Here is a 23,415-nt window from a genome sequence, read left to right as displayed (position 1 = left end):
GAAATGTAGTAGCTTTTCTAAGTTGTCTACCTGGTTTCAATAGCGAAATGGAAAGATTCAAAATTTCATTAAGTTGGGAAAGGTTTCACAAAAATAAGCGTAAAGCTGCTACAACATTAGAATTGCTACTTATAGGCTGAATGCCTTGATTACTAACTAAGCTAAGAGATAGGATCCTATGAGTTGTCACCTATCACAATTCATTCCATACTAAAAGGTGGTACCATAATCCTTGTACTGCATCAGTGGTCCTCACATTCCTCAGGTGGATCCAACGTATTACTCACATGGGAAGTGATGAGCTGTCCAGATGCTCCCTTACTGAAGTTCAAATTATCTAACCCTGGTTAATCCTCTGGTCCAGCCTCATTGATTTCTTGCGTGCCATTATTTGAACATGATACCCCTGGTGTACTAACTCTGCTTGTATCATTACTCTCCCCTTGAATCAATCCTTGTCCCCAAGGATTAAAATTAGGAAACTTTTGTTGCAGGTCATACATAAACTCCCAAGTGGCATCTTCAATTCCAGAATTACTCCATTTGACCAGTACCATAATAGCTGATATCCTTCCTCTCTTGACTGTTTTCCTAGCCATGATCAATTCAGGTTCCTTGATTTCTGGGTTGATTTCTGGAGTTGTGATTTCATCAGGGCCTGATCCATAACATTTCTTAAGCAAGGACACATGAAATGTGTGGTGTATCTTGGCTGTGCTAGGTAGTGCCAATTTGTAAGCAATCGGGCCTATCTTCTTCATAATTTGGTAGGGACCATAATACTTCTTGGAGAGTTTTTGGTTACTTCTTCCAGCCATTGATGTTTGCTTGTAGGGCTGGAGTTTCAAATAGACCCAATCTCTTTCCTCAAACTCTCTTTCACTTCTCCTTTTGTCTACCTGCTGCTTCATTTTATTCTGATCCCTTGACAGATTAAGCCCGATGGTTTGTAGTGCTTCTTCTCTGACCAGAAGTGTTCTGTCTAATGCCTCCACCTTGCTTTCACCAGGGAGGTAAGGAAGGTGGATATGAGGTGGTTGGCCATATAACACCTCATATGGGGAACATTTTAATGAGGAGTGATAAGAGGTATTGTACCACCATTCAGCTGCAGGCAACCATTTGCACCAATCCTGGGGTGTTTTATGACAAAAACATCTCAGGTAATTTTTAAGACATCTGTTCAGGACCTCGGTTTGTCCATTTGATTGAGGGTGGTAAGCTGAGCTCAGGTTGAGAGCTACTCCCTGTACAGCAAATAGTTCTTGCCAGAAGTTGCTGATAAAGATGGGATCTCTATCTGACACTATTTGCTCAGACATTACATTCCATGTAATTTGTAAACATGGTCAAAGTAAGCCTGAGCCACCTCAGAAGCAGTATAAGGATGTTTCAAGGGAATGAAGTGACTTGCTTTGCTCAACCTGTCTACTACCACAAGTATAGAGTCCATTCTCCTAGAATTTGGAAGTCCATCAATGAAGTCTATACTAACTTCAGTCCAAATAGAGGTGGGAACTGGTAATGGTTGAAGTTTTCCTGGGCTTGCTGCCCCATCATACTTACATTGTTGACACGTAGGGCATTTCTTGACATATTCTTGTATTTTATTTCTCATACTCTTCTAATAAAACTTCTGCTTTATTCTTTGGTATGTGGCTTCTATCCCAGAATGACCTCCTTGTATAGAATCATGCATTATTGAAATTAATTTATCTTGTAATTCCTGAGAATTTCCCACCACAACATTCCCTTCCTCTTTAACTAGCCCTTCTTCCATGAAAAGTGCTTATGAGACTTGGGATTCTGTTTGAGTTCCTCAATAATTTCAACCAGCAGATCGTCCTCTTTCCAAGCCTTCTGTAGAGATGTATAAAGGTCTGTGCTCATAGAACTAAGGAACAATTGAGATAATTCAGAGCTATTAACTCTGGACAGGGCATCTGCAGCAATATTTTCTCTTCCTCTTTTATATTCTATGGTGTAGTCATATCCAAGCAACTTAGCCAGCCATTTATGTTGCAAGGGATTGGATATTCGTTGTTCAATCAAATGTTAAGTCTTTGATGGTCAATCTTTATAACAAATTTCCTTTCCACCAAGTATTGATGCCATTTGGTCACAGCATGGATAATGGCCAGCAGCTCCTTCTCATATATGGACAAGGCTTGATGTTTGGGGGATAGAGACTTACTAATTTAAGCAATGGGATGTTTGTCTTGCATCAGGACAGCACCAATCCCATCTCCTGATTGTCTCTAGTATAAATGGCTTGCTAAAATTAAGAAGTGCGAGCACAGAGGTGGATATCATTGCTGCCTTGAGTTTATCAAAGGCTGATTGTGCTTCTGGGCTCCATTGAAATGCATCTTTTCTGAGGAGATTAGTCAATGGCTTGCTAATAATCCCATACCCCTTAATAAACCTCCTATAATAACCAGTTAGGCCTAGGAAGCCTCTTAATTGCTTCACAGATTTTGGTGTAGGCCAATTGGAAACTGATATGACCTTTGAAGGCTCTGTGGCTACCCCTTCCTTGGATACAATGAGCCCTAGATACTCTAGTTTTCTAGCACCAAAGCAGCATTTATTTGGCTTGGCATAAAGCTGATGTTGTTCCATGGTTTGTAAGACCAATTCAAGATGTTTCATATGACTATCCCAATTCAGGCTGTATACCAGGATAGCATCAAAGAAGACAAGGACAAACTTCCTCAAATAGGGCTGAAACACTCTGTTCATTAAGCTTTGAAAGGTTGATGGTGCATTGGTGAGGCCAAAGGGCATGACCAGGTATTCAAAGTGCCCATGATGAGTTCTAAAGGCATTTTTAAATGCATCATCAGGCTCCATCTTAATCTGGTGAAAACCTCACTTTAAATCCAACTTAGTGTAATATTGAGAACCGTGGAGTTCATCAAGAAGCTCCTCAATCAATAGGATAGAAAACTTATCTTTGATAGTCTGTTTGTTGAGAGCCCTATAGTCCACACACATCCTCCATGAACCATCCTTCTTCATAACCAGCACTACAGGAGAGGCATATGGACTTGTGCTATGCTTGATTACCCCGCTCTTCAACAATTCCTGCGTCATGGATTCAATAATATCCTTCTGAACCATTGTATACCTGTAGGGCCTGATGTTAACTGGTTCTGCTCCAGCCTTAAGCATTATTTTATGGTTATGACCATCCGTAAATGGTGGCAGGCCTTTTGGTTCCTCACAGACTTTATAGTATTTTCTTATAAGCTCCTCTACATCTCCTTAGTTATCTCCTTCTCCGGTCAGGGAGATAGCAAAGAATTATGCTTCTCTTGTTGACTGTAATTGCATCAAAGCGAACTCTCCCTCATTCTCCATAGTTTTGTCTACCTGTTTCTGCTCTTTGAGGTTCATAGATTGTGCCCCCTTGAGTACATGATTCCTTCCCTCAAAATTAAATTGCATGGTGAGGTGTTTAAAATCCCAGGTGATTGGCCCCAGGGTTTCCAACCATTGAATCCCTAATACTGCATCACAATTCCCCAAAGGTAAAGCAAAGAAGTCTGCACTGAACTCGGTGTTTCTAATCTTCCACCTCACCCCGTATATTGAGTGTGAGCATTGTAACCTTCCCCCATTGGCTACAGACACATTAAAGCTGGGTATGGGTTCCATGTTTAGGTTAAGTTTCTTAACCACTCAAGTGTCAATGAAGTTATGAGAACTTTCTGTGTCCACTAGTATGCTTAGGGTTTTCCTTCCAACCTGGCCAGGTATCCTCATAGTTTGACATTGGGATTGACCCGCTAGGGCTTGGATGGAAATCTGTGTTATCTGCCCAGGCTCTTATTCCTCAGAGGAGTTCTTCTCATCTTCAACATGAATCTCCTCTTCCTCGTTTTCTAAGACAAACAGCTGTCTTTTATTTTTACAGATGTGTTGAGGGGTAAATTTCTCATCACAGTAAAAACAGAGTCCCTTAGCTTTTTTTTTTCCTCATTTTCAGCATTATAGGGCCTGAATTTAGGTGGGTATTTGTTTGGGGTTGTGAAAGGTTTATTTGTGGGTTCAGATGAGAATTTTTGTGGCTGGGAAATTTTTTTTGGGGTGGTTAATAAGAGGGGTTTGGAGGTACTCGGGGAGTAGGTGGAGTTTCTGGGATTAGATTTTGAACCAAGGGCATTGGCTGCCTCCTGTAACTTTGCTAATCCATAGGCCTCGGAGATTGTTCTCTATCTTAGCAATCGAACCATAGCAGAAATTTTATCATCTAAGCCAGTTAGGAAGCAACTTAGAGCATAATCAGATTGTAATTCAAACTTACTAATTAAAACATCAAATGCATCATGGTATGACTGAAAAGATTCAGTCTGTCTCAACACAAGTAGCTCAAACATGGGATCCTCATACGGGTTACCAAATCTGGCTTGGATAGCAAGCTTATATTCCTCCCACTCTAAAGGAGTCTCCTTTTTTCTGTTCTTAACAAAAGCTTGATGTCATGCTAAGGCTCTAGATTCTAGATGCATAGCAGCACATGTAACCTTTAGCACATCACTAATTTTAGTCACGGAAAAAAACTGTGTGCACTTAAACAACCAGTTTTCAATATCATCACCATTAAAAGTTGGAAACTTTATGGTTGGGGATCTTACCATGGTGTTCAGATTGTTCCCAAACCTTGTTGGTTGCAGTGACAGTGCAGCAATGTTCTGAATGAGTGTCTCCATTTGAGTCTTCAGTTGTTGGACATCAGCAAGTTCTGAATTTGCCATGAGGGAAATCGTTCTGGTTGGTTTTTTTTGAGATTTTTAAATTTTTTGTGTATATAATAAAAGAAGGGTTTGAATATTTTTTGATTTTTCTTGGGGCTTTTTCTGAGATTTTCTCTAATTTTGACTTGAAAGAATTTTTCCAGGTCAAGAGGATAGAAGCTCTGATAGCCAAATGATACCTGATAAATTAAATGCAACAGATTGATAAATATAACAATGCAAAAGTTGTTCAAATAATAGAAAATTGAAAGGCTTTTAATGCTAAGAAATGCAGTAGCTTTTCTAAGATGACTACCTGGTTTCAATAGCGAAATGAAAAGATTCAAAATTTCATTAAGTTGGGAAAGGTTTCACAAAAATAAGCATAAAACTGCTACATCAGAATTGCTACTTATAGGCTGAATGCCTTGATTACTAAGCTAAGAGATAGGATCCTATGAGCTGTCACCTATCACAATTCATTTCATACTAAAAGGTGGTACCATAATCCTTGTACTGCATCAGTGGTCCTCACATTCCTCAGGTGGATCCAACGTATTACTCACATGGGAAGTGATGAGCTGTCCAGATGCTCCCTTACTGAGTTTAAAATTATCTAACCCTGGTGAATCCCCTGGTCCAGCCTCATTGATTTCTTGCGCGCCATTATTTGAACATGATACCCCTGGTGTACTAACTATGCTTGTATCAGTAATACTACAATATTAGGGAAATTTTTTAGAGAACTTTCATTTCGACCGCTATATTAAACAGGGCGTTTGATTAGAGGATTCTTAAAAAGGGAAATGAAAAGAAAATGAGATCGTCCATTACCTTTGATAGTATATGTTTGCCACATTTTTTCTCTCTCTTTGCATATTTTTCAGGATAGATTTACCCCTCATTTATTTAAATCCATTCCCCACCCCCATGGTTTGGGAAACCCTTCTCCAATTACATATACTTACCAGTCACCACCCATCTCCACCCTCAATCACCATCACCATCAACATCAACCTTGCCAGCAACACCTCATCGGGTTGATATCCATAATTTAAGCAAGGACTTGCAAACAGTCAGAACCAATGAAAATGTGTGATATCTTTTAAGTTAATAGTTCATAACTTCACGTTACAAATATTATACATTTATACTCCCTCTATCTCGATCATTTGTTGTCCTATTTTATTTTGAATGTCTCAGCCAATTGATGTTCTTTCTGTTTTAAAAATGAACTTGATAAGCAATTTGATCATTCACACATAATTTGGTCCATTTATCATTTAGTAATTGACCCCCTCCTATTTCCTCGGTCTTTATGTCAAAATCAAAGGATAATAATTGACCGAGACCGAGGAAGTACTTCTTAAAATTCATCGTTATATGATTGACGAATGGTTGACTGTATGACTTCCAACACTTTGTATAATTCATATGCAACATAGCAAGTGTTGAAATAGGGTAGGGTGGTGACTACTGTGATAGGTGCAGGGATGCACCCGCACCCCTTTTGTTAAAAATAAGTATAATTTTGTGTAATTAAGAGACATATTAATTATGTTTGTCTAGTGGTTGTGTGTAGATTTTTCTTGTTCAAGGTCATGGGTCCAATACTTCTAGTGAACATTTTCTATTCAATGTTTTTTTTACCATTTGTGTTGAAAAATAATCTCTTTCGCTCGTCCCTTTCGAGGGATCAACCCCTCTTTTCTCGCTCCTTTTAGATTGTTACCCTGTCCGAGATACGGCTATTGCATTTTAATGCTAAAACCAGGTTGCACTAAGACGCAAAACGAGACATCTGCCGCGCATTCCTCTTCTTATTCTTCAGGGAAAGTATCTCCATTCCTCTTGAGGAGACAGGCGCCTGAAGGAGGTGCTGCCTCACCCTTCATGGGCGGATGACCGAGTGCACTTATTAGCCTGCAGATGGTGCTCGTGATGCTGGCGATTCCTGTGTAGTCAGTGGAGCTTCAGCTGTAAACTCTGATGCTGCAGTTTCGGCTTACCTTGCATCCTACTCGCTACATATCTTTCGCTCGTTCCATCGGCTAAAGTCGTTGCCTCTTCAACTGCATTTTCAACTTCCCGGCTCTTGTTTTCCCTTCCGGTGTGATCTTATCCGGATCCAAATTCTAAGAGCTTCCTGGTCCTGGTCAGAGACCACTGTGTTCGCACCGGCGGTCCAACAAAGAGGCACATAACAAGAGAGAGATAGTTCAACAAGGAAAGAGAGTAAGCCTAAGTATCTTCCCAAGCAAGCGCGTGTCTTTTGCGCAATCAGAGGAATTCCTCTTCTATTTCTAGGGCTATTTCCTTCAAACAAAAGAAGGAGGCACTCGAAGACAAAGGCGAAGCCGGCGTATCATAAGGCATAGAAAGAGCACCACTAACCAGGAAAGACCGGTTAACATAAAGTGGGACCTCAGAACAAGAGAACAGCCGCGACTGACTTAGTTGCCGGTTTGAGAAAGGAGCACCGGCCGAGCGCCCTGAGCTGGTCGGGTTCTAACTGCCTTGTCCCACAACGGCTCAATTCGTATAAGGGGAAGAAAGAACTTTTGGGCATTCCGAGGTGTGAAGTGGGAGAGAAGGAATGTCATAATTGGGTTTTTGAATAAGACGACCTTTTCATTCTTATTATTTTCCGGAGTAGGCCTTTGGAACTCGAACAAAAAATTAACAAGGGCATTTCGCTCGCAACAGCCTTCTCGCCCTATTATAAAACCATGAAATTCCGAGGGTTGAAGCGCGGCGTTGGCGGCTCAGGTGCAGGAACACTTTCGCTTCAATCGCGTATTGCGTAGTCTGGAACAGATTCCGTTTAAGGAGCTGGTTTCGAAGGTGCCGGCCTACAGGCAACACCGGCGAGACCTGGGAAGGCAACCCGATTGGGAGTCAGAGGATGACGACATGATACGACTCCCCGGGTTTGCCTGGGTTGAGGATCGGAGGCCAGTCTCCACCTTAGACTGTTTTTCCCAATCACACAAGAAATTATTATGTTAGAACTAGTTTTCTCATTATATAAACATATTTCTGCAACTTCCATAATTTCGTTAATTTTTCACACCACCGTCTACTGAATCCTAGAATCGCCTCTATGCATGGGTCATCTAATATATTTACTCTTTTAAATCAATAGTTACAATTTGTGATCAAATAATCGTCAAGTTCAAAAACCTTATCGACCTAACTTCCGTTTACTCGAAATACATGACATTTTTCGATCCTTTTTGCCATGTATGCATTTTTTTCATCTATACAAACCCTTCTTTCGTTTTCTAATTCTTCATTCATTTTATTCATTATCTTTCTTCTTCTTCCGTTCCATTCATGGAGTTCGAAGATGAAGAGTTCTATAGGTTCACTAATCTTTTTTGCTTCTTTACCATCTTATTCTCTCTTCTTTTTGCCTTGGTCACGCTAACATTGTTTAAAGAGTTAGGAACGATAAACATCTAAGAGGGGAAGAGGGTGAATTAGGTATATCTTTTTTAAAATTTATTCTTAACTTGGTTAATTGATAACTTAAGTAAAGAACCTTAAAGCACAAATCTTGAAAAACTTAATAAAATGTAAGTTCACAAGATGATACAACCGTTTTATGTCACAGTATAGCTGATTGTGATACATAACTTAAATAAGTATGAATGAAAAATAGCAAAGTGAAAGAACGTAAGAGTAAATGAGCAAACAAACAACATTTAAAAAATTGATTCAACCTCTACTCCGAGGCCTACGTCCAACCGTTATTTTATTGCTTGTTTAGAAATTTACTCAAATAACTAAACCCTTACAATGAAAATAACTCGCCAATCTACCCCGATTACACTCAAACTTAAAGCGAATCCGCTTCAAGAGTTTATATGTTCTACCTCACATGTTTACAGAGTCTTTGAATTTCAAGGATTCACTTAATGAACATGGAGATCACGATTAAGACTTAAACATGAGAATCATGGAACAAACTCATGTTATTTTCGTATAAACATTCCTCCATACGGTAGTATCAGAAACCACAGCAGAGTGCACACACTGTTGTATGGTTTTGCAGCCACTTGACGAAAATGAGAATGTTACATTTACTCTTACAATTTTCGACTAAGGCTAGGATCATATCATTGTCTTAACTTCTTGTTGCCTTCATCTTGATTATGTTATACCTCCTTGAGAGTCCATTTGATTGCTTCAATCACTAAACATTTGTAACTAAGAACAAACAATCAAATAACAAGGAGACTTGACATCATCAACCAAGTGTGTTCTAACATTGTTATTTCAGGTAATAAACTCTTCAACTTCTGTTAGTATTTGCATTGGTGAAATGAGCTTCGAAACTAGAGGAATGAACTAGTTACAACTCCATCCTTCCCAATCATTCATTTACTTTTTTATTCGTTGTAAGTAGTATATTTTAATCAAAGCTAAACAAGGTGAGACTAATTAAGGGAGTAATTTATAAAGTAGACTCGAAAAAAAATCAAAAAAATCTCTATTATTTTAATCAATATGTTGGGTTAGCTATATTAATTACTTTTTTTGGTTGAGGAAATAGTTATATTAATTCTGTATTGTAATGTGTAGGGATTCAATTGGGGGTCATTCCATACACAAGGACTCAAGGAGGCCTATACAATTCTTTGGTGAACTCGGTTGATGATTTGGCTAGAGCTGGATGTTAGGGTGCAAACCCTTGTCCCACATCGGTAGAATAAAGATGGAAGATCATCTTTATAAGTGTCCAGAAAATATAATAGTATGAGGCCTTTTGGGAAGGAGTCCAAGAGTAAATTCGTGAGGGCTTGGCCCAAAGCGGACAATATCGTACTATTATGGGTTGTGGACACAGATGCAGCAGAGGCCCAACACAAGGTATTCACGCTTCCGCACAACAAGTGGTATCAGAGTCCAAAGTTTGACTTGGGCTAGACACGGGGATTCATCAGCAGGCCCAAGACTTGAAGTTGTACACTGTAAGGCATGGAACTCCTAGCTCGGAGTGAGTCCTTGAGCAAGCCCGGTCCAGAGCTAAATGGATGAAAGGCGTCATAGGTCTTGTGGAACAGAAAGACCATTTGTGTACTAGAACTGTTGATTAGGTGGACCTTTATCAGGTTGGGTGTCACATGTTTGGTGGGTCCTTTTGGGAAGGAGTCCAAGAGTAAATTCGTGAGGGCTTGGCCCAAAGCGGACAATATCGTACTATTATGGGTTGTGGACACAGATGCAGCAGAGGCCCAACACAAGGTATTCACGCTTCCGCACAACAAGTGGTATCAGAGCCCAAAGTTTGACTTGGGCTAGACACGGGGATTCATCAGCAGGCCCAAGACTTGAAGTTGTACACGGTAAGGCATGGAACTCCTAGCTCGGAGTGAGTCCTTGAGCAAGCCCGGTCCAGGGCTAAATGGATGAAAGGCGTCATAGGTCTTGTGGAACAGAAAGACCATTTGTGTACTAGAACTGTTGATTAGGTGGACCTTTATCAGGTTGGGTGTCACATGTTTGGTGGGTCCTTTCCAGGTTGGATGCCAGAGACCGTTTGTGTTCTAGGATTGTTCGATATGCATGTGTAGCAAATCCCCAAGAAGGGCACATGGACATGCAGGCTCAGGAGCATGTGGGGGCACTCACTTGACCAGGCGGTGACATGTGGTGCAAGACATGGCTCGTGGTAGCATGGTGTGTCGGCTAAGGGGAGGTTATCAAGACTTGTGATGTTTCGGGTGTCTAGAAGTTGGGGCCCCAAAGTGGGGGAGTTCTCCATGGAGGTCAATGTCCGAGTCAAGATGATGGTCCTTGGTTTGAGGGGAGGATTGTTAGGGTGCAAACCCTTGTCCCACATCGGTAGAATAAAGATGGAAGATCATCTTTATAAGTGTCCAGAAAATATAATAGTACGAGGCCTTTTGGGAAAGAGTCCAAGAGTAAATTCGTGAGGGCTTGGCCCAAAGCGGACAATATCGTACTATTATGGGTTGTGGACACAGATGCAGCAGAGGCCCAACACAAGGTATTCACGCTTTCGCACAACACTGTAGTTACCCTTGATCTACTTTCATTATTGACAAATGAAAATGAATCGTTAAAACATTTATACTCCCTTTATTCCAATTATTTGTTTGTCTTTTTTTTTGTGTTCTTGTGAGAAGTATTTTAATTAAAGGCAAACAAATAATTGAGAGTTTGGGACGGAGGGAGTATTATTTACTTACTTTCATTGACAAATATTTTCCAAGATGATTCGTTTTTATGTTATTAGGGAATTGCACTCAAGCCATTTGCTTTTAACTAAAACTAACTCATATTTGTCTTAAATTTCAGGATATTTTCCCATTAGGTTATATGATCTTGATGGCTCAAGGTATTGTCATGAGACCGAATTGAAGAACTTGATCAACTCCTTACATCAAAAAGGGATCAAATCGGTAGCTGATCGTAATAAACAATCGATGTGCTAACAAGCAAGAAGGAAGAGGTATCTATTGCATTTTTGAAGGAGACACGCCCGATGATCGTCTAGATTGGGGTCCATGGGCCATATGTAGGGACGACACCCAATACTCGGATGGTAATAGAAATTTAGACACTGGAGCTGGGTATGGTACGGCTCCAGACATCGATCACCTAAACCCGAGAGTCCAGAAAAAGCTAATTGTTTGGATGAATTGGTTAAAGACCGAAATTGGATTCGACAATGGATGGAGATTTGATTTCGTCAAGGGATATTCACCCAGTATTACCAAACTTTACATGCAACAAACTTCACCTAATTTTGCCGTTGGAGAACTATGGGACTCGGCTATACACTATGATCTAGATGGTAAGCCCGACTACAACCAAGACGGGCCTAGGAATGAATTAGCCGGGTGGGTCCAAGCCGCGGGTGGGGGCGTTATTAATGCCTTTGATATCACTACTAAAGGTATTCTTCAAACAGTCGTTAAAGAAGAATTGTGGAGATTAAAAGACGCAAACGGTAGGCCTAGTTAGAGCTGGAGTCCAGCATGGGCTGGCCCGCACCAGCCCGGCCCGCATCATCGGGTTACATTATTCCCAACTCGCCAAGCCCGGTTCCCAGCCCGCAGAAAACCCCGGACCGGTCTCGGGTTCTGTACTCCGTACTCCATAACCCAGCCTCCTCCCCAACCCGCACAACCCGGTTGGCCCGCCTGGCCCGATGGGTTGACCGTTGGGTTCAATCCCCAAGTTTGTACTTTTTTTTAATTACATTTAAATTCAAATTATTTTGTATTTTCCCCCCTAATTAGTTCTATAAATACTCACTTCATTCAAGCTAAATATTCACACAATTTTCTCCAATCTATTCTCTAGTAATCAATTAATCATCTTCTTAATCTTCAAATTAATTTCAAATAATCAAGTTATTTCAAGTTGTGAAGTTATAAATTATAATTTAAAATTCTAATTCTCTCTTAATCTATCTTAATCTTTCAAATTCTCACTAATTCTATCATAATGTCTAATAATATCAACATTGATATCCCCGAAGAAGTCGGTGTAGAGGAGATGGAAAGAATGTTTGGTGATGGTAAATAATTTTTACTATTAATTATTAATTATTTTTATCATTTCATGTTATTATTAATTACTTTGATTATATTATTAACTAAAAATATAATCAAAGCAATTATTGTTTCTCTCTAATTCTCTAATCTCAATTTCTTTATATTTATATTGTAATTAATTTTAATTTATTAATTGCCTTGATTATATTACTAATTAATTTTGTTTGTTATGTTTATTAGTTGGTTGCCTTTCAAATACACAAGAATCGCAAACTTTTGTTGGTTCAGATTCGTCTACTACCAAGAAAAAAGGAGGAAGACAAGACTATATTTCTTGGGTTTGGACGCACTTTGAGAAAGTGCCTCATGAAGGTCAAGTACAAGGCAAAGAAGTGTATTTCATATGCTCTTGTAAAGTTTGTCCATTGGTGGGGGATGGTAGTCATCCCTTATCAATGGAAGAAGGGAACTGAAACGGGTACCTTGACCCGTCACTTGGATAAGCATGAGTTAAATGCCACTAATCACAAATCCGGTGGAGGAAAGGTAAAACAACCAACAATTAGTGGCTATGCATCTTCGATGCCCGGTGGAGGTAAACCGTTCTTTTATAATCGAAACACTATGGTTGATAACATGGCTAAATATGTTTGTATGACCGAGAAACTTTTTACTTATGGTGATAGTGTTGAATTAGAAGAATTTGTTAAATTGTCTTTACAACCTCTTTATTATAAAATGTCAAGAAAAACATTAAAAAAAACGTACTAAATCTCAATATGACTTAGCTAGAAATGAATTGAAAGTTTTTTTTGCATCATATGATAATCGTGTTTGCTTAACAAGTGATTGTTGGACATCTAGACAAGGTGAACCTTATTTATGTATTACCGTACATTGGATTGGTAATAACTTTAAATTAGAAAAACGTATAATTGCTTTTGATTTAATGGAAGAAAGACACACCGGTAAAAATATATTCACTCGTATTAAAAACACAATTACCGAGTTTAATTTATCGGCCCAAGAAGGTATTAATTATTGTTTCTATTAGATGTTGTGCTCACATTATTAATTTGTCCGCCCAAGAAGGTATTCATGAATTATTTAAATTGTTAAACCCAATTAGATGTGTAATTAAATGGATTAGAGATGGCATGAATTTTAGACGTGAATATGTTGAATTGTGTCAACGTTTGGGTTTAAGGTCTAAAAAATGGTCATTAGATTCATCAACAAGATGGAATTCAACTTATAAAATGCTTAAGAATACTATTAGATATAAAGATGTTATCACACCTTTGTATAATGAACATGAGGGTAATAAAGACGATGTCAACTTAATTAATCCATCTATGTGGGTACTTGCCCAATATGTATGTGAATTGTTAAAAGCTTTTAAAGATGCTACAAAAGTTTTTTCACAAGTTTATATTCCTAATGTTCATTGTGTTATTTTGCAATGTTGCTCAATTGTTGATGCTATGAAACAATGTGAAATCGTACCATGCTTAATACCGGTTGTTTCGAAAATGAGGACAAAATGGTTAGAATATTTTACTACATTTCTCACTATTTATTGTATTGGTTTGATATTTGATCCATGTGTTAAAGCAAGTGGTTTAAAACACATGCTTGATTTTTATTACACAACTTTAGGTTATACATATGATACCCAAGTCGATGTTGATTATGCTTTAACAATTGTGCATCAATTATATGTTATTTATGAAAATGAACTTGCGGGGGAATGTGAACCTAGTTCTAAGAAGTCTAAAATGCCGACGAACACTACTCTTGATCACCCAATTGCTAACAAAATTTTTAAAAATAAATACTCATCTACTTCCTCTTCTACAACAACTTCCACCTCTTATAGTCTTATACTATAAGCGAATATTTAAGTTTTGACCATCAATCCGGTGGGGGGGTGGGGGGGGGGGGACATTCCGACACTCTAACATGGTGGAAAAACCAGACCGCCCAATTTCCCGTATTATCCAATTTTTTTAGGGATGTACTAGTAGTACCCGCTTCTACCATTGCGTCCGAGTTTGCTTTTAGTGCGGGTAGAAGGGTTCTAGATGAAAAAAGATCAAGCTTGGATCCAAAAACCGTCAAAATGTGTGTGTGCAAAAAAGATTGGGATCAAGCGGAAATAAGACATCAAGGAGAAAAGGATGACAAAGAGGATAGTGATACGGATGAATTATTGACAACCGATGCTTCTTCCGTTCCCGAAAGTCCCGACAACACCGTACCGACGAAGATTATTGATCACCGCCCAACACCACCAATTCGCCATAAAGGTAAGTAAGGTAAGTGAAGAACTATGTGGGCTTTGATTCTTTCGAGATACGTAGGCATCCTAATTAACGTAATTTGAAAAATAATTAAAAATATTTAATATCATTTTAAAGAGTTACATTAATTTTGATCAAGCCCCCCCCCCCCCCCTAATTTTATCACTAAATTATTTTAACTTAAAAAAAAATAATACCGCTAATTTACAAATAACAATATTACAAATTTACAACTAATACGACAAATTTACAAACTACAAGTTACAAAACTTTAACATATTTAAAAAAAAAGAAAAAAAACGTGTCAGGCCCGCCCAGCCCGCGAACCCGGTACATAAATCGGGCCGAATCAGGGCCAGCATAAACAAGCCCGGCCCGTGTACAACCCGTACCCTCACAACCCGTGGTGTGGGCTCGGGTTGTCCCCCCTCCAACCCGGCCCGGCCCAAGTCCAGCTCTAGGCCTAGTGGGCTTATTAGGATTATGCTTAGAAATGCAGTAACCTTTATTGATAACCATGATACTGGATTCACTCAAATTGTTTCCTTATGGCATTTCTATGATCATTTCTTCGAGTGGGGTTTGAAAGAAGAAATTATACAATTGAATTCAGTAAGGACGAAAAATGGTATAACAGAAGCAAGTGATGTCAATCGGTGGAAGGATTATAGTCAAACTCGGAACCAGAAATGACCTCGGCAATCTCATTCCATCAAACTTCAAAGTTGCTACCTATGGAGCTAATTATTGCGTGTGGGAGAAGCAAGGTTAATATCACATGAATGAGAGACGTAAGAAGTCCTATTGTTCCCAAAATTAGTAGTGAGGAGTATAATATTCAATAATAAAACTAAAATGGCGATTTAAAAACTCGCTATTGTATTGTATCCCTTATACCGCTAAGAAGAGGTATCATTCTTGTCGTCATACTGATAGGATTAGGGTCATTTGTTGCAATCTTAGGCTTCTAAATATGTTGATTGCAACCTTATAATAATGCAGAAGAATTATTGTCAAAGAAATACAATTCTACAGTTCTACTTTTGTTTCGTTAATTGATTGTGTGACAATTGACATTTCCTCCAAATTGCACTTAATTGCTGGATGCTCCATTGGAGGAGCTCCCTCTAAAAATAAACGTATGCCACTTATGCCACTTATAAGCAACGAGCACACGGTATTCTTTAGTAAAAGACGAAAGAATAGTTCGCTATGTGCTCAATGGATGGCTGCGTGGATTTATTAGAGTTGAAGAATACTAGTTTATACTTAGATCTTACCTTGATCTATGTTTCTTCGTCAATGTGGGATTAATATCCTATATCTATCTTACTCCCCTTGAACTATGTTTCTTTATCAATGAGGTATACACATTTTTGTCCTCTTTAATATCCCTTATTCGTTGTAAAAAACTATTTCAAGCATAGTTAAGATATTGATCAATTAACACACTACAAGGAAAAGGCTAGTTAGCGACCAACTCAGTTAGTCGCTAATGTTCATAAATTAGTCGCTAAAGCCAATTAGCGACCAAATTTCAGAGCTTCCATCTAACAAATGAAACACGTCTTCTTACGGCTTTCATCTTCGCATTGATCATAGCCTTGTTGCAACTTCCTCTTCACCATCTCTGCCCTTTCAGCATAGGACAATTTGTATACCTCATTCAATCTCCTCTTTTCATTCAGTTCATCCCGTTTCTTCGACAACACAAAAGTTCCATTATTGTTAGATTTGTTACTCTTGATGCCGCCATACCCTTGATAATTTCTTCTTACGCCTCCATCTTTGACACAACTTGAGGTACGCTTTACGTTAGACATCAGTGGCTTTCTAACACCATTAGGTAATACCTTCTTGACCATAGTCTCACCACGACCACGTGGGTTAGGCGCATCACTTAACCCGATCACGCATATCTTTTGCCGGCTATCTTTAGCTTGATTGTACCTTTCTTGCATCTTTCGGGTTGAATTCTCCAATCGTTGAGCGTACGATAATTGCACCTTAGTATCTTCATTATCTTTGAGCTTCATTAATCTCTTAGTATTATTATTATTATTATTCATGTTTAGGTTGTCTTTTTCTTTCACTTTATCCATGACGATTTTGATGAAATTCTCGGATTTTAGTGTTGTTTATGTATATATAATTTGCAATTGTTTTTAAGTGAAAGATTATGTTTATATATTTGTGCTTTGTTACTTGGGCGAGGAGTTCTCGTTACCGACAACAATAAGGAAGTCCTAAAGCAACTAGGTAAGTAAATCAGTAGATTTTTTTTGGAAATTACTAGGGTTGTTTGATTAGTTGCCGTGATTGAATTAATTACACGTTAATATGTATTCACTTGGACAAAGTCAATAACATATATACTACATATTAATGCTTGAATTTTGTTAGTTTTTATTTTTCCGTTTATAAAAATGAATTTTAACTCAATTAATCAACACCCAACTCAATAGAATTATGACATATAACTCACATGATGTGGTATATACGTGATTCGATCTGTACTCAACCTGAATTAAGACAAGGATGGTGATATGGCGCCACCCGTGTTAAGATTAGGGAAGGGAGAGAATTGTATAAAGGAATTGTATTATTGAATAGTTGTAGGTCGTCTTACATAAGATATGGTGAGAGCTATTTATAATAGCTCACATCTTAATTAACCATAACCCTAATTACGCAAACCCTAATGGGCCTAATACCCTCCCGCAATCGTAAAGGCAGTACGTAGTACGAACTTTACGATTGGAGAATTACAATAAAATCAAAATAAGAAAAATCAATCTTCATCGACTTCTTCGTCTTCATTATCCATCTCCGTCTTCGCAAGGTTGGTAAAATTTCTTCGAACAAGAACGTTAATTTTTTCGGACTTGTCGAAAATATGAGTTAATTTGCAGGAACCCTAATCGAACCTGACAAATATCATTAGAACGGAAAATTATCCGTTAATTTCAAGATTTGGAGAACGCTAAGTTTTTCGAACTCCAAACAAATTTGGACCACCATGATGGTGATTATAATTGCGTAACTCGCCAGTCAATTTTTGTACAACCTTGAACGAAGCGAAGACGATAAATCAAATTTCAAAGAGAGAAGAATTGTTGGCCGTATGCGGCGTCTCATCAGAAGGCTTATTTATGAAAAGGCCAATGCAAATGGAAAACTACGGCATGAACCACAATGGATGAATATGGCTTTGAGATCATTCAACCAAACATGATGAATACTTCGTAAAAAAAAAAAAGAAGGAATTGATTTTTTTTTTTTTAATCAGTAAAAACTATCGTAAATCCCACCGGTGAGCGTCATGAATTTTCGCCCACCGGCAAGACGACGGAAGCGATTTTAGAGTCCTCTCAGGAGAGAGGCTCTGATACCATGTTAAGATTAGGGAAGGGAGAGAATTGTATAAAGGAATTGTATTATTGAATAGTTGTAGGTCGTCTTACATAAGATATGGTGAGAGCTATTTATAATAGCTCACATCTTAATTAACCATAACCCTAATTACGCAAACCCTAATGGGCCTAATATATTAGGCCCATTAGGGTTTGCGTAATTAGGGTTATGGTTAATTAAGATGTGAGCTATTATAAATAGCTCTCACCATATCTTATGTAAGACGACCTACAACTATTCAATAATACAATTCCTTTATACAATTCTCTCCCTTCCCTAATCTTAACAACCCGGTAACACCGAATTTCGACGCCACCATTATTAAAGAAAAATAAAAATAAAAAACTTAAATTTACATTTTCGTTTTTACGCCAAAGTATTAAGAGTAGGTATGTAATTTTATATCTATTAATAAAAACTCTAATTAAATTAATTTTTTCGTATAATAATTTTTTTACTCCAAATAGTTTATTTGATACTTTACACTAGATTTCATCACTAGTTATGTTTTTTCGTCATTGTATTGTGTATTTGTGTTCTTCATCTACTTAGTTTTCATTTAGAGGTTCGTTCTTCATGTAAAAGCCAAGAAAAGCGAAAATACAATATGATCCCTCGGTACAAATTCTTGAATTGTGATATACTCATATAATGTAACATAAACATAAACCAAGGGTCTCGCTTATGCAGCGCTTTCAAACATTTACGAATTCAACCACAATTTATGTAAATCACTTTCTTCGCTCGCAAACATTTACGAACCTCACAATTTATGTCAGTCACTTTCTCCATCCGTTATGGCTGTGCTTACAGGACCAGCTGTTCTATGGCATTTTGCTTCATCTTAAGGTCATGATATGATTGGATCATGTGGCTGCTTACAGGACCAGCTGATACAGTATAGTTACCGAAATGGGAAACTACCTTGCCGTCAACACTAGCTTTTCCCATGAAATAACCATATCTATAATCAGTGAAGCCAAAAAACAGCCCGAATTCGATAGCTAGAAGCACCATTCAAAAGGAAAGACCAACAATGGTTGTTATTGAATTGGGCAGGGGCCGCGCGAACGCAGGCCCCCATTATAACAAATTATGACATAGACTCTCCCACATTAGGGAGATCTTAGGCGTGTGCATTTCCTAAGTGCAATGGAAATCACAAGCCTAGGCCATATGTTTTGATATCCCGATGTGGGTTACTAATTTAGCTGAACTAGGTTAACTTGCTCATATACCCTCGCATGTTCTATTATTGTTAAACTCACAGAGTCACAGGCCACGTTGTTATAGGGTATTCCTCATCAAATCGATTACCATAACAGCAAATGAATAAATTAGATGAACGTAAATTCGACCTTGATAAATAATAATGGTTTGTTGAAATGTGTAAATATATCGTGATTGGTTATTTTGGCCACTCCGTACTATATATATATATATATATATATATATATATATATATATATAGTTAATGGTGTTCGATGACCACGATTGTGGTGGAATGGTGTACATTGGTCGCCGCCTCTAGTCAAGGGATGGTCGTTGTTAGAGGGGAAGGGGTGAAGCCTTGGAGTAATGGCCTTGTAAGAAGGTTAGTTTGTGGGTTTTAAGAAATGGGGGAGGACAAAGACGAGTTTCTTCGTAGAGTACTTAGTTTTGGTTTTGGAATTTTTTTTTTTTTTTTGAGGGATTTGGTTTTGGAATTTTATTATTTTTTGAATCAAGTGTCCACAGACCCAGATCCGGACGCAGATTATTTTTTGAGGACCCATACCCGACTTATATTCATTGGGTTTGAAAAAATAAGATCCAACCCCGATTTATTTTGGACCGACCTGATGAATCTGGGTCAGGTCTTGGACCCACTGCCATCTTTTATTATTGTTATTTTCAAGGAGCATGTTGTAGCCTGTAGAGTAAACTCTCTCTGCTTCAATCAATTTTTTTTTTTTTTTTTGCTTTTTACACAAAGACATAAAAAAAAAAAAAGATGACTATTTGCAGTGATTGTTAATGGTTCACAAGTGGACAATAATAAATGTATAAAAATATAAATCTAATATGAAAAATCCAAACAAATGAACGAGCTAGACATGGAAAAAAAAATATACAAATAACCGCGACAAATCGATATCAATTACTACCATTTGTAAACCATAAAAATTCGTACCTGTGATTATAATAAAGATGAAAGAAAACAATATGGAAAACAACAATTTTATTATTGAAAGATTGAGGGTTGCAACTTTCGTGGATCTCTTGATTCCATCTCTAAGGGATCTAGGGTTTTGATAGTGCTGCGAGGGTCTTATCGACCTAATCTCGTAGGGAGGTGATGAGTTCATCATTTTGTGACTTATTCCAGTTTACCTACAATTTGATAGTAGGAAGACGGGGTCGTTTGACTAATTCAGCTGGTCTTTTCAAACCCTAAAAAGGAGGTATGTATTTATAGTCTAATAACTTAGAGGGTAAGACATAAAATAAATATTCTATAGTATCTTAAGATATTATCACAATATTTTTTGATAATTATCTCCTAATACTAGAAATACCCTATATTAAATAGATGCTATAAAATATGAAAGTTTAGTGTCTACAAATGCCCCCTTGAGAATGGTGCTTTGACGTCGGCCGCAACTTTGTCTCCAAACTTGCTACTAAACTTGATCTTTGGAGGACGGAGATGAAGAGCGAAAATTGTTGCCCCTGGACGTGCCAATTTGTAAACCATAAAAATTTAAACCTGCAATAACAAGAAAAGAGGAACAAAAAATTTATTTTAGTGCTGAAAGATTATGATATACAACTTTCGGGGATCTCTTGATTCCATTTTAAAGGTTAGGGTTTGATAGTGTCTACGAGGTCTTACCGACTTAATCTCGTTGGAAGCTAATAGGGTCGTTTTGTGACTTATTCCGTAAAATAAATGGAGAAAGCTCGCAAGTTGTGTAAACTTGCGAGCTACTAAAAATGCCAAGGGTCGTTTTCTCTTGATTCTCCTATGACAATTTTATGATTTTCCGATTTTTTTTCCTCTTGAAAGAGGTTCTGTAGAAAGCTTCTAAGCACCGTTTCAAATTCTGATACTTATCTACACCATCTATCTACCTAAACGTAGCTAAATCTTAATCTCAAATGGACAACATATGATATGATGCCCATTCCATTCCCCTTCCATCCCTCCACCACTCTCCTTCCGAGTGATGAGAGACATCATTTGCGTTTCTGAACCAACATTAGAGGACCAATCCATTTAGGGGTCGTTTGGTTCAACAAGTCGGAATGGAATGGTGATGGGGCATATTCTGCACCGCTGACCAAGTCAACATATTGAGCAAGGTCAAAGATATCCACAGCAAGTCAACGACTTATGCAGCCTAGCCGATGACCCATCGGCTGTCACTGGTCTCGGCATGGCAACCTGCCAGCCGGGACACATACCCGCGTACTCACATCCAAGACCCCTCGGCGGTGAGTCAACAGGGCCCGCCGGCCCGCCATAGGTCCCTCGGCCGAGGGGTAGATCAGTCTTTCCACCTGCTAGCCACTTGGCCACTACGTGACAAATGGTGAAGGTCTATAAATACTCCTCAACCTTCATTAAGGAAAGGATCCACAACTTAACCTAAGAAACACTATTCATCTGGTATAATCTTCCCTCTCTCTCTACAATATACATTTAGCCAAGGAACAACTTATCCCCTAAGTTACTGACTTGAGCGTCGGAGTGAGTACGCTTGGCACAAAGCCAAGCCCTCAGTTCGTTCATTGTTGCAGGAAAGGCCGAGAGGAACGATAAAGACAAGAAGGATTCAACCAAGGACATCATTCTACAAGCAACGGGTGGTAACGAATATCTGCTCTGGAATTACACCCGGAACAATTGGCGCCGTCTGTGGGAATAGACACTAGAAGCTAGTCACATTCATTCCCAAAACAAAAAATAAACAACACAAAAAACCCACCCAAAAAGCTAAGAAGATGTCGAAACAACAAGACGCAGTCGTGACCGACGAAACCCCATTCTACCAGGATGATACCTTCAACAATTCTGGAGTCGTGCAGCCCTCCACCGGCGGAGTAATCCAACCGGAGTTCGGGATGCCAATAATACCGGACACGCACCGCAACCAACAGGTCACCATCATGGGACATGTGGTTGACATAGCAAAAGCGAAAATGGTCCTGGACCTAATTAGTAATACGCCGCTCACACTTTGTCACGCCGACAAGAGCGGCGGAAACCGCCCAGAGACCAGGGCCCAAAATGTGACTCGAGAAATTTGAACGGAGCACTAGGAGAAGCGACCCACCAAGTCACCGGGGAGCCCAAAGTGGGCGTGGTAGACCTAAGTCCTTCCGCGCTCATGGGAGGACGGCGTCCAAAGACGAACGAGGCTTACCCCAAAGGAGCGGAGGAGTCCGACTCGGCAGAGTTGGAGAAGAAGTCCGAGTCGAAGAAGGAGTCCTTCCCGCTACGAGGAGAGGAGCCGGATTAGGAATGCGAGGAGCCGATCGCCGCGTGTCGTTCGACACGTGGTCGACGACCCCTCAACGCCTACGTCCTAGAAGTCCGGTGCCAACTAAGCTCAAGTTGCCACCCCTATCATACAAAGGAGATAGTGATCCACCGACCACGCTGAGACTTTCGAGTCTTACATGTCGGTATGGGAGCAGCCCGATGAGGTCTGGTGCCGAGTCTTCCCAACAACTTTGCATGGGATGGCTCAAAGTTGGTACAAGGGGCTTCCCGACGGCTCGGTATACTATTACGCCGACCTAAGAGACGCCTTTCTAGCCCAGTACTCTTGCAACAAGAGAAGGGCCGTGGAGACATCGGACCTCCTAACTATCAAACAGGAGGGGGGCGAGTCTCTACGAAGCTATGTGAAGAGGTTCGATGGAAAGGTCCAGCAGATTCGAGAAATTAATCCCGAATCGGCGGCCTTCGGCGATGAAGGGCCTCCCAGGGGAGACTTAAAAAATGAGCTCATCAAGTGCGGAGGCCTGAGCTTGGATGCCGCCAGGAGGATGGCCGACCAGGCCATCAAGGTAGAAGACTATCACAAGACCTGGGTAGGCCCCAGCGAGGCCGAGCACTCAGAGAAGAAGAGCCGTTGGGAGGACAACCCGGATGAAAGACGCCGTGACAACAACGGGTCACGGCCCGATGACAGACGCCGTGAGAATAATAGGTCACGGTCTGACAAACCTGCCAGGAAACAGAACTCGGCGGATGCCGGGGGGAACTCGGGAACGTACTACAAAAAACGGTACGATGATCACACCCCCCTAGTCGTATCGGCCGCCGAGGTCTTCGCGTTGAGCAAGAACGAGGGCCAGAAGTGGGAAAGACCCCCTAGGCCGAGGAGTGACGGTGACACGAGCCAGTACTGTGAGTACCACGGCCACACCGGACAC

General features: G+C 39.5%; 1 protein-coding gene and 3 pseudogenes across 1 annotated transcript; 1 reads left to right on the top strand and 3 right to left on the bottom strand.

The window, feature by feature from the left end:
- Positions 1-1,764: 1,764 nt before the first annotated feature.
- Positions 1,765-2,853, bottom strand: LOC141613024 (putative mitochondrial protein AtMg00860). The gene is made up of 2 exons (XM_074431765.1): positions 2,237-2,853; positions 1,765-1,894 (listed from the first exon to the last, which is right to left on the bottom strand). Exons 1-2 carry the CDS (start codon positions 2,851-2,853, stop codon positions 1,765-1,767), a joined length of 747 nt encoding a protein of 248 aa, XP_074287866.1.
- A 6,869-nt stretch (positions 2,854-9,722) lies between these two features.
- LOC141613023 (alpha-amylase-like) lies at positions 9,723-15,346 on the top strand (annotated as a pseudogene).
- Positions 15,347-15,678: 332 nt separating this feature from the next.
- Positions 15,679-15,806, bottom strand: LOC141615785 (U5 spliceosomal RNA; annotated as a pseudogene).
- A 3,237-nt stretch (positions 15,807-19,043) lies between these two features.
- Positions 19,044-19,216, bottom strand: LOC141616485 (U1 spliceosomal RNA; annotated as a pseudogene).
- Positions 19,217-23,415: the final 4,199 nt, after the last annotated feature.

The sequence above is a fragment of the Silene latifolia genome, chromosome 11 (assembly GCF_048544455.1).
Source record: "Silene latifolia isolate original U9 population chromosome 11, ASM4854445v1, whole genome shotgun sequence".
Lineage (NCBI taxonomy): Eukaryota > Viridiplantae > Streptophyta > Magnoliopsida > Caryophyllales > Caryophyllaceae > Silene > Silene latifolia.
The sequence above is the reverse complement of the archived record's forward strand: the minus strand, read 5'-3'. Positions and strand labels throughout refer to the sequence as shown.